The 13,025-nt window shown below is 40.2% G+C and overlaps 1 protein-coding gene across 2 annotated transcripts in view; it reads right to left on the minus strand.

Annotated features, from left to right (window-relative positions):
• mgll (monoglyceride lipase) overlaps positions 1-13,025 on the minus strand; it is a 49,091-nt gene that overhangs the window by 31,950 nt on the left and 4,116 nt on the right. For both annotated transcript variants that reach the window (XM_080897941.1, XM_080897942.1), the window contains one exon: positions 3,238-3,344. In XM_080897941.1, the coding sequence (XP_080754067.1) occupies positions 3,238-3,344 (107 nt within the window). The remainder of the gene's footprint in view (positions 1-3,237; positions 3,345-13,025) is intronic.

Here is a 13,025-nt window from a genome sequence, read left to right on the forward strand (position 1 = left end):
CCTTTATCTAATTACTACTGACTAACAAGCCATTACCTAATTACTATCGACTAAAAAGCTAACACTCTGTGTCCTTCTCTTTCTACCCAAAGCTTTCATTTGAAAGAATTTTACATTTTCTTTTTTAAGTGAACACATTGAACATGTAGTGACTAGATTATGCTTTATAAACTATATCAAGTGCTTTTAAGGTGAAGTCAGTTCCATTTGAGAACTGCTCCCAGATTGTCAAATCCATCTGAATTGCATTCCTCTGAGCTTGGTTATTGGTTGCTGGCATGGATTTCTGATGGCTTTGCATAAAACAACTTTGCAAAGGTGGAAAGTAACGAATTACATTTACATGCGTTACTGTAATTGAGTAGTTTTTTTTTTGTTTATTTGTACTTTTTAAAGTCATTTTTCAAGGCGGTAACTTTACTTTTACTTAAGTATATTTTTTAAAAAGTATTGTACTTCGCTACATTTTCAATCACACCCATTACTGAGTAAATTAAAAGAACAAACAAACCCCCCCCCCCCCCCCCCCCCCCCCAACATTGCGCTTCGGAAATACTGCAGGGAATGATGGGTAGTAGAACAAATTGGCGTTGGGTCACGATAAAGATGGAGTCTGACATCGGTGGTACGGATCCAGCAAAAAAAGAAACCCCGTCGAATTCTGCTGACCCTGAACTCGAAGAAACCGATGTGAGGGACCATTTCGGCTTCAAGTGCAAGAAAGGCAACAGCTTTATTATAGAATAGAATAGAATAATCCTTTAATTGTCCCACAAGGGGAAATTTGGTTGTAACAGCAGCCAGAAAGACACATATACAAACAAATATTATGCAGTGTACGCTGTGTTTGCCCAGAGAGACCGAGTTAGCAGCTTTTAAAAATTCCACATCAAACCTGCACAAGCATGTAGAGGTAAGTTAAATTAAACTTGTACATTTATTTTAGCAAAAACGCTGTGCTCAAGTTAATCACATTAAGTTAAGACATAAGCTGTTATTGGGTTATTTTTTTCTCCTTCTCTTTCCTCATGTTGTGCATTTTCCATTGTTATACCTCTCTGACCTGCCTTCCCCATGTGATGTTTGTGTAATGTACGTATGGTCAGAAGGGTAAGATGGTGCTGGCAAAGGTCGGCAGCCTTAATCCAATTTCCTTCGGGGTCAACCTTCAGGATCAATAAAGTTTTATTGAATTGAATTGAACTGAATTGCTCCTCAAAATGAACAGAGCAAGGCCAAGTTTAAAAAATTAAAACACATTTTTATAGCAGCTGCCATACAGCTCAATTCAGTACTTGTTCTCTTATTTGACAGTTTAGAACACATTCTCATGTAAAAGAATTATATGGTTTTGACAGTTGGTTGGTTTGGTGACCATTATCCATTTTGATGTATAGACTTGCAGTTTAACTGCCACTGCACTTTAATTTGTAAAGATTTTCTTTTAATTAAATAACAACTACTTTGAGATTTATCCCATTGTCTTTTTTGCACTACTCAGAAGAGCCTGTCCTCCTGCTGACAAAAAAGTAACTATGTAACTTTTACTCTGAGTACATTTTAAATGAGCTACTTTTTACTTTTACTTGAGTAAATTTTTAGACAGGTAATTTTACTTGTATTTGAGAAAAATTTCAGCAAAGTAATAGTACTTTTACTTGAGTAAAATATTTTAGTACTCTTTCCACCTCTGCAACTATGACTTCAAATATAAGTATCTACACTGGGAGCCCAAAGTGTACCTGGGTTCATTCCTTTTTTTTTTTCTTTTGTTTTTGAGGAAATACAACCAAGGTGGGGCAGCACGGTGGCACGGTGGTCAGCACTGTTGCCGCACAGCAAGAAGGTCCTGAGTTCAATTCCAACACCAGGCTGGGGTCTTTCTGTGTGGAGTTTGCATGTTCTCCCCGTGTTTGCGTGGGTTCCCTCCGGGTACTCTGGCTTCCTCCCACCGTCCAAAGACATGCAGCTTGTGGGGATAGGTTAATTGATTAATCCAAATTGCCACTAGGTGTGAATGTGCAAGTGAATGTGAGTGCGAATGGTTGTCTGTCCCTGTGTGTTGGCCCTGCGACAGACTGGCGACCTGTCCAGGGTGTACCCCGCCTCTCGCCCTATGACAGCTGGGATAGGCTCCAGCGCCCCCCGCGACCCTGAAAAGGATAAGCGGAAGCGAATGGATGGATGGACAACCAAGGTGGTCACTGTAGTCTGTCAACTGATCGTTTCAAACAAGGGTGGAAATGTGCCGTAAATGTTCAAAGGTGTTGATCAGGGAAATCCCAAAAGCTTTCACTTCCCCCGACCAAGTCACTACGTGAGTGATTCCTGAAGTTCTTTTTATGACTTCTGCTCCTAAGTATATGTGGCGATGTCTCAGTCTATAGCAAAGATTTACTGACCTCAGTAAACCCAAACCCACAGTGTATCTACACAATTACAGGCGTCTTTCTCAAAGGCACAACATTTAGGCGCATAATGTTTAACAGGTAAATTTCAAAATATTGGTGGTTAATTTAAAGCACCACCATAGCCAGTTTCTGTGTGTCATTTCACAGTCCACATATTACTCAAAAAGTTCACAGTTTAGTACCATGATGAGCCAGTTTTTAAACTTTGATGAATCCACTCAATCAGCCTTTTCAGCTGATGAACAATTATGGAAAGTCTTCATGATTTTTGATTGAATAGAATGCGTTAAAGTACCAAATACATCTTTTCACTCCATTAACAGCGGCCCTTCTGTGGATGTCAACATGGGAATTTGAAGCCTGTGCAGTTCTATCTATCGCAAGAGTTTCATAGTTTCCTTAATGAAAAGATTTCGAGAGTGCTATTAAGGGTGATCTTTAACAGAGATGTTGTTTCATTAAACCGAAACCCAAAGCCTAAAGCATGCTGTGTCTTGTCTGATTCTTGTGTGGGCTCTTTTCTTTTGCCAAGAGGTCAGTTGGATGTTTCTAAACCACAAGTCACAAGTTTCATTATTACAGCCAGCCTTGAATGTGAAGTTTTCCTCGACATGGCATTAAAACAACAAAGCAGAGAGGCAGTGCCGTGGAACAACAGGGGAAAATGAAAACTAATTAATTCTCCCTGATAGCCTTAGTTCTCCTTAGTGATGGATTTTCTGTGCCAGTTGCTTTGCGTGCAAACTACCGATAAAAAATGAAGGCAGCCATATGTGTAAATGCATGGATGCAAAACAGCACTGTGATTTACGTGTTTGTCACTCACCGTGGTCGTGTGCAAATACCAGCAAGGAGAGTTCTTTCAGTCTCTGTGCCATCTCATCATATGGGCCACAATGTTCCCCAGCTCCATGGGCAATAAATACCAGAGCCCTGAGAGGAAAAAACACACAAAAAAATAGTTTAGCTCTTCACAAACACAGACCTTTATCCCGTTTTTTGTGCAGAACCGTACTTCCTAGATTTCCTGATAAACTCCTACACTGACCACTTAAAATGGGGTTAAAGTAGAATTGTTCGTGGATGGAAAAGCATCATCTAAATGTAATCTAAAAGAAACCTATTAACAGTAGGATTTAATTCACGCATCTGCCCACCACTTACTTGACTGGATGTGCATCAATGTATTTGCGTACGTGTGTCAAGGGGGGATTGTGAAGCCAGACATTGGGAAAAAATGGCAGATAAAGAATGGCAGATAAAGAATGGGCAGGCTGTGTTTTCAGAGATAACAGCTATCGTCCATCTGCCTGCATGCCTGCCTCAACCAATCCCTTCCTCTTCAACTCAAAACAGAATCAGAGGAGTCCAGTAAAACAAAGAGTGAACCATCACTGCTCATCCATTTTCATCTGTTTCTTTTCTTGCTGCTTATCCGTTTGGAGCAGGACACAAGTTGGAGCCTGTTCTAACTGACAATGAGCAAGAGATAAGGTACACACTGCACATGTCCATCACAAGGATAGCATAGAGACAAAAGATTCATTAGCTCTAGAAGTTACACAGTTGACAAGTATTTCTACTGCATCCCTGCACACTGTCAGTGATGTGTAACACATTTTCAGAATCTTACACCAACATACTGTTCTTCAAGCATGTAGAGACTTGCTTAACGCCTCCCTAAATATAACAAAGCATCATTTCTTCTTCTACACCCAAATAGACAATTTTATATTTCAAACATTAAAGGTATTTTGTGACATGAGGCTATTAGTTCCTGTGTACTCAGAAAGGGATATCTTTTGCTAATTAACAGTCTAGTCTTCTCCTGTCAGACAAGTTTCTTTTAAAAGGTTTTGCCTCTGCTATCGGTGCATATTAAGCAGCGGAGCGGCACCGAAATGCTCAAGCGTTTTTTTCAATTCTAAGCAGCAGCAGCAGCAGCACTGAGAAGGCTGTGAAAGCTTCAATCAGCAGCAGACAATTAGCCCAAATGTATTCAGAGGGAGGGGAAAAAAGGAACCAAGTGAAACAGGAGGAAAGGAACTGAAAGTTTGAGGCAAGCTGAGGGGTGGATGCAGAGGAGTATAATAGAAGAAGATGTTCATCAGGCTTCATTAGCAAATTTCACTAACAGTTCTTTTCCTTGTTTTTTTTTTTGGGAGAGAGCCGTCGCTTCGGGCTACATGTTCCTCGGCTCGCAAAAAAAAGCATGTGTGTGAATGACCATCTTTGTATGAGAATAATATTGTGTAACACACATGCCAAGGGGCAGCAGGGGATTATTGGGGTTAGTCTAAGCTAACCGTAAAGACAACTGCATGGTGAACAATAGGATACACGCCCTCTTTGCTAATTTGCTGTCTTTGCTTTTCAAATGCCTCCTATGTCTGTGGGATCTTATCATTTTCTTCCTCTTTCTTCCAGTGTCCTCCGTCTTTCTCATCCTTCAGTAGGTTTTACTGTAGCTTAATGGCGCTTCATCTGTGTAGCTACTGTCTGATGGCAGCTAACAGTAAGAGATGTAAGGATTTAACTGAATCTTAACATATGTTTCTATTCATTCAACAGCAGGAATCTCCAGAAGAATCATTTTCAGAAATATTCAGGCCGCAGTGATGTGTTGGGTCAGCCTTGCAAAGCAAGCAATTTCACTTTGCTAAATGTCTCCTAGGAAGAGGCAGGAGGAGTTCGCTTGAATCAATTACTTGCAAATAGTTCAGAAGACTGTGGTATTTTGACATTTGACTCTTTGTGAAATACAAACTTTACCTTTAACTGAGTGGACGAGTTCTCGCTACAGAAGAAGAACAATAGGAGTTTCAAAATATCAAATGTTAGTCACGTGCACTTTTGGATAACTGGATTAGACGATATCTGGAATTTACACTTTACACTCATACAACTACACGAACCATTCAAGCCATAGGTGCATATTGTATGTCTGAGAAGACACACATGCGATATACAACTTTGAATTGGAGTTTTCACAGGACTCTGTGCAGTCCTGTTGTACGGCCCAGATTGGGTCGAGCTTTAGCTTTCGGACAGATCGGCTCACATTAACTCTAGAATACGTTGGTAGGGAGGAGCTCATAGTCAATTCAGTGACTGCAAGGTGCCCACATGCTGTAGCTGCACAACAGGTCCAAATCATCCACCCTCCACCACCATGAGTTTTTTGCACACAAATGCTATGTTTAATTTTTTGCCAAAAATGGTGCTGTGCACTATGGCTAAACATCTCTACTTTGGTCTCGTCTGTCCACAGGAAAGAAGTCTGTTGCAGTTCTGTATGTTGAATCTGTATGTTGAATTAATGATGTTTAGAATTGGAAGTTTTTCTCTTGATGTCTTGAAAGCTGGAGCAGCTGCAAATGAACTCTAAGCTGTATCCTGGTGTGGCTCATTACACTTGCATGATGAATCTTTTGCATAATGAATTAGAGCTCACATTATTTCATACATGAAGCTGAAATACTTAAATCATACAAAAAAAAGAGACTTTTCTCACCCCTTCTCATTATTTCTTTTTATTCTGTCTTTTCTCTCATGGGAACCAGAGACCCACTTGTCTCTCACACAGTTTTAGCTGCTGGAACAGCATGGCTTATAACCAGCCTTATTAAAACACTCATGCCTCCCACTGGCTCTACTCAGAGCTACTCTAAACAACCACAGGCCTAAACAAAACCAAGGAGCTAATCCCCTTAACACAATGCTGATGGACTACAAGCAAGATTATAGAACCTACCAGCAGAGCTCAAATTCTCCAGTTCAAATGCAAAGTTAAATCATTTCTGGCATTTTGATGCTCGCAAACAGTAAAACAGAGGACACAAATAAGTCCTTGTACATTTTTCCACAGGAACTCTTGCCACAGGATTATTTATGCTGTCTGGCTCTAGGCATTTAAGCATGTCACAGAGCTTAATCTGAGAAAGCCTCACAGCGATGAAATGTCATTGGATTAAAAATAATGCACAATACAAGTACTATATGGGGTTTGCAGTTGGTGTCCTGTCAAGTTCTACATTTTTTTTTTTAACAGTGGTCTTTATAGAGAGCATGCCTTTTGCACAGCATGAGATTATTTTTAATGCAACAGGTGACTGGAAGAAATCTAGGAACCAAAGCACCTTGCACTGCTATACAAGTTCTTTAACTCTGCAACATGAAATGCAGTGGTAGAAGACACACAAAGACTGCATTGTAACAAGTCTGCTCGATTCAAAACATTTCAGACCTTCAGACTTTCGTATGAGTCAGTAACTTCCAAGGTGACAGGAAGATTTGATGCAATCCCAGCAAAACAAAGTGGATATGACAGAGAAGAACGATGTGACAGGCGGAAAATTACAAGGAGGTTTGGAGAGAGAGAAACTGTGACAAACTGCTATGGAAAGCTACGCTAGAAATGGTGGTGTTATTATAGAAGGTGTGCAAGGGTGTGCTTGACAGTAAAAAACACACACGCAAACAGACAACAGAGCGACTGCTGTGTGATGGAAAGAAATGGAGGCAGACAGACTGCAGGCAGTCTCATCAGAAACCCAGTAAACATGGTTGAGACAGCAATGTTATCTTGAGGGTAAAAACTGGTGGCAGTATGATGGCAAAACACTGCAAAGTGCACGTACTAAGGACTGGGCCCCTGTCATGCTCATGGGCTCAAATATTTTTAATTTGGCTTTCTTCCACTGATATTTATGTTTCTGTGGATTCTTTCTGACTCTCTTACTCCAGACGATGTTGAAGGCAGACTTATATCTCAGAGGCCAACGCTGCCGTTTTTCCACCAAGATTAAATATTGAGGAGAGACGGTCAGCCGACAGTTATTTAATGTCAAGATGTTTACCGGGAAAGTTTACACCAGTGAAATGAAAACTCAAACCAGAAAAAACAGCTAAATATTTACGGTCTTTAGATAAATAATACTCTTCTGCACCGTGAAACATTTCAAATAAAAAAACGATCAGTTCAACTAAAGAGCGCACATGCTGTTGAAATTCCAACAAATGGTATTAATTTAATGTCAAACAGCCCGTTGTTTGTGAAAGGTTTAAAAATGAAATGTCACAGTACATTTGCCAGCTGTCTACTTTCAAGCAGAAGGACATCAGCTCAGGCATGAGATGCACATGTAAAGCAGGGCTTCATATCAAAAGATAAATGAAGTGAACTGGTCTGCACAGTCAGCGTCCAGTGCAAAAACATCCTGAGAGGAACGACGTTACCATACATGAGTTATGGGCAGCGTGTGTAATAATGGCTTCACATTAACATGTTAACCTGTTCCTCTGTTTCATACAGTAAACAGGAATAAATGAACCACAATTGTTTCACCTTCCACTAATCATGTTACTTTTAAACTGAGTGAGCAGGGTTACAGTTTAGAGCCTGTGCATACAGGTGGATTAACCATTACTGAAACATAAAGAAATTATTTTGGTAATCACCAATACTAATTCAGGACAGCTGTAGCATAAACTTTGGTGGTCTAATAAATTTGATAAGCACTCTATATCAAAATAAAAAGCAGAAAGTTCAACTTTTAACACTAATCCACAATGTAAAAACACTGATTGCTGTAATATTTTGTCATTGGCACAGAGAGTGTTAATGATGGATTCAATCCCCCTCAGCATGGAGGACACGAGTAACGCACACAAAAGCGTTTTTTCCTATTGCACAACTTTTCTCTTTAAAATAACCCCAAATGGTTGTGGCCCAGCCATAATTTGATTTTAGCCACATGCTTTGAATTGTTAACAAGCTGGAATATTCCTCTCCTGTCAGGTTTCTGGAGACTGAGAGAGTCAGTCAGTCCCTATTTTGGTATACCCACAGGCTCCTGTGGTGCTGCCTATAAATGTAAATAGCCATTACATTATCACACTCCCACCTCTTAAGCATTTACTGGAGCTTCACACCAAACATGCTGGACACCGTCTGAGCTGAAGAAATGTACTGAATCTGAATTGACCAAAAACTGTACTTCCGATATTAAGACTTTTACATCTTCACATTTACACGCATACTTTGAGCTGTCACAAAATTCTCTTGTGCCAAGACTGAAGCACTTCCCCAGAGTTTTATGGGGCTTGACTGCTCATGAGGTGCACCATCTCTGACATCGTTTTAAAAGCAGAGCCACACAGCTACTGTGATAAACTGCACTGTACTCATTTTGTACCTCCTGATTACTGCGGCAGCTCGATTGTGATTCATTCTTATTTTGTCACTGTTCTGTCTGTATCCTTCTCCATTTTTTTGAAGTGTCTTGTTCAGATTTTTTATTTAGTAGAAATTATTTTCCCCAAGGAGCCCAAATACAGACATGCAGATAGACCAAGAACACTGGAAATCATTGGAACTAATGCATATGTCTGAAATATGAAGCTATTACGATTTTGAATAATTTGACATTTCAGTCATATTGCACAGGTATGCACTTACACCTGTTGCATATTTGTTCTTGTTTATAATTTAAACCAATGGTGATGTAATGCTATAGCACTTCATTTACTATCTTACTGCATTTTAATATGTTTTTTATCACTACTTGCTGTTACAATGCATCACTGTTATCATAAGTGTTACCAAATTACCTACCATAACCACCTGAAGTGGCTATTTATGCTTTCAATTGGAAAATCCATGGCTCAACTCATTTTAATGTAAAGGCTGCTGGAGGTGATAATTATGCAAAAATGATTACTTACTGTTTAGTAGATCACTTGGAGTCAGTTCTTTTTTTCTCTCTTTTCTATATTAATTTACAGTAAATTATCCCAGCTGGCACCTGGAATCACCCATTTGGGAAATTTCACATGGTGCTCATATTTTATACTCAATTACTCAGCCTAATTTCCCCCCAAGCTCCAACACGAAAAGAAATACGATGCAGTGCATCTTTTGTCTTCATACTGTATCATGGATACAGTGGAAATGAGCAGCGAGGAAATTAAAGAGGCTGACCCCAGAAACATGAACACACAAAGAAGCTTGTTTAGAGTTTATCAGCAAAAAAGGCTGATAAGACCATGGCCTGTTTACACAACCTGTGCATACACCGATCAGGTATAACATTATAACCACTGACAGGTGAAGTGAATAGTCCTTACTATCTTTTTATCATGGCACCTGTTAGCGCATGGGCTATATTAGGGGACAGGTGAACATTTTGTCCTCAAAGTCGATGTGTTATAAACAAAAAATGGGCGAGAGTAAGGATTTAAGAGAGTTTGGCAAGAGACAAACTGTGATGGCTAGACGACCGGGTCAGAGCATCTCCACAACTACAGCTCTTGTGGGGTGTCAGTGTCAGTCTGCAGTGGTCAGTATCTATCAAAAGTGGTCCAAGGAAGGAACAGTGGTGAACCATCAACAGGGTGATAGGCAGCCAAGGCTGACTGATGCATGTGGGGAGCAAAGGCTAGCCCATGTGGACCGATCCAAAGCACGAGCCACTGTAGCTCAAATTACTGAAAATTTCACAGACCCGGCTCTGGAGGACTGGGGGTCCGTGAGCAGTTTTGACTGTTGTTGTTGTTGTTATTGTTGTTGTTATTATTATTATGATGAGTATTATTATCGTTATTATTTGGTGATGTGTGTGTCTTTCTGCACAATGCTGTGTTAGTCTGTGTTCCACTCATTATATGTATAGGCAGGGTGTGGGTGTGTACATGTGTGGCTGGAGGATGGAGAACAGCCACATGCAGGCCTGACGGGTGTGGCCCTGCAGGAGGACTGGCCACACCTGAAGTTCCTGCCACACACCTGTTGGTGATCAGGGCTCGTCGGGGGAGCTACTTAGGAGAGTGTTGGAGCTCCCGCCAGGGTTGGTGTTGATGGCTGTTTCTGTGGTTTCCCCCCCAGGTGGAAGAGTGGACCAGAACAGCAGCATGCACAGGGTGTGCGAGAACACAACAGCGGGGAGCACGAGCGCACACACACGGGATTCAAGGGAGCAATGGGGAGTTATTGTGTTTACAGCCTTCACTGTAAATAAAGTGCACTGTTTGCATCGCAGAACCATGCGTTTTGGGTCCTCATTCCCCCATATCCCCACAGTCTGCCAGCCAGACCGTGACAGAAAAACTGTAGCTCAAATTGCTGGTTCTGATAGAAAGGTCATAATGTGATGCCTGATTGGTGTACGTGTGCTGTATTCTGTAAAAATACAGGTGTACAATGTATGTGTGTGTGGTATACTAGTGTCCATCCGAGTAGTGGAAGATCTGTCAATCATTGTTTATATCCAAGTAGTCCACCCGTCGACTTTTCACCTACTTCCTGCTTCTAGGGAAAGAACTTTCAGAAGCCTTTGACCTTTGGCCTTTCCTCTAATCCTAATGCAAATAACAAATACTGAAAAAAATAAAGAACTATATAATATGGCTTTACGTTGTATAATAAAAGATAAAGCCAGTTAACAGCTTGTGAACATAAAAATCTATTCTGTACATCTGCATTCTTCATGCATCATTAAATGAAATGGCAACAACAGAGTGAAGGTAACAGAGCCTTATTTAACTTAAGAATGAAAATGTCTTATTTAGTACAAGTTAAACGTGAAATAAGATATAAAAACAGAGGAGCACTGATATGGTTTATAACAGTAGTCAGTGTTAGTGTTTATGAAACTAGTTTCACTCTGGAAAATGTTGAACAACAGCAAAGCCACCCTAGAAGTTACCTAAATTTCGTATATGTCCATCAGTCAGAGCGTGTGGCTATTGCTCCAAGCAGGATTATCTTGTTAATTAAACAGCAATAATCAATGATTTGTGGAAGCTTGATTCCGTACAAGCTCTACAAAGGTGCGTGGTGCTGGCTGCCTGGTAAACACCTGCATGGACATGCTTTGAGGAGCTGAAGTTTCCAGTGCATACATTTGCTTTCCAACCGTGTGCTCAGTTTCTGCTTCGTCACTAATCAAACATGACATGCAATAAACTACATGGCCCACACAGATATGAGTCATTAATTGCTGGCCTGCCACCATGGTTACAACACCTCTCTTCATAACTTTGGTGATGTTAACAGCCGTGGTGAAAGTAGCTGTGAGGTCACTTTGCCTTCATGAAATTCTCATTTTTATCATTGTCTGATTCACTGGCAAAAACAATGATAAATAAAATAATAAGCTGTAGTCCTAGATGATCACATAATGTCATTATCATTGCTACACTCTATTCATAACCACACAAACCCTTCGCTGTTTTTAATAAACTGTCAAAAGGAAAACACCCTGTCTGGAGATTCCTTTGATCCTCAGAGTTTATCTCTACACGAGGTGCTACTGAGGCCGACGTGAAACTATTCTTATCACAAAAGTGAAAAAGATAAATACTCCTGCTGCTGCTTTCAGGAACAATCTATTAACCTATAACATATTCAGCTTCCCCTAGGTACTGTATATACCAGTTCAGATATAGTTCTACTTAGATTACAACTGTAAGCCCTTTCTAATAACACATGAACACATAATATTGTTAAAAAGTTTCTGGCTAAGCTGCACTTACAAAGACTTAGACTTCACAAATTGGACACACTGTGTCACTTTGTGTTAAATTACTAATCTGATTACTGCAGTGAGTGGGTAGCTGTGAGCCTGTGGATCCATCATCCAGACTACAGAAAAGTCATTGTGAAACATGTAAAAACAGGAGAGAATTTCTTAAGCGTAGGCCGTACGACAGACAAAAGACTGAGTGCCGCTTTGTCCTCGGCAGTTGTACCTTCACTGTCCAACTTTGATTTTACAACGTGAGATTTAGATCACACTAAGTTTTGGGAGACGCTGCTTTTAACTCTGAACTAACAGGGATAACGTTTGGATATCCTGAAGAACATATGGATATCTTGGTGGTCTATTCAGTTCACCAAATCACAAAAATAATCCCTGCAAGCTGCTTTATAGTTTCAAGGTAAAGACCCTAAAGTAATACAGAGAACAGTTAGACGACCACCTGTAATCATTTAAAACTAATAAACCTACCTCGTCTAACGTACGGGAGCTGCTGTCTCAAATAAAGAATTTTATAAGTCTGGGTTTCACTGAAGAGTTTAAGCATCCTGTAAACATTTTAATGCAGCTTCTGGGGTTTTATTCACTTTACATTGCTAATAAACTGCTGATTAGGAGGCTGTAAAACGTTGCCCACAAAACACCAAGAAAAATAACTGAATTCAGCTATATAACTACGCATTATTGTATCAGTCTTTAAGTAAGAGTTGGGCAATACACATTACATCATTAAACTGACTCTTGCATGTCTCCCTGTTACCATCCCTGCATGCAGTTTTAGCGTGCTCATTGGCTGGCCCTCCAGTGAGAAAGCTCTTATATAAGCCAGGCAAAGCTCTGCTCTAAAAGTGTTACAACACAGAGGACTCTGCAGCTATTTTAATTCTGCAATGATTCAGCTTTTAACTTCTCTTACACATGATTAGGAGGAGAAATCATCAGCTGAGATGATGAACCACTGGAATTAATTTTGTTATTTATGTATTTTTGACACTGGGGACATTGGGGACCACAAACAACAATCATACTGCGTATTTCCAAAAACTCTATTGACAAGGTGGCTCTGGTGGCTTGT

Source organism: Rhamphochromis sp. 'chilingali' (genome assembly GCF_963969265.1).
Source record: "Rhamphochromis sp. 'chilingali' genome assembly, chromosome: 12".
NCBI lineage: Eukaryota > Metazoa > Chordata > Actinopteri > Cichliformes > Cichlidae > Rhamphochromis > Rhamphochromis sp. 'chilingali'.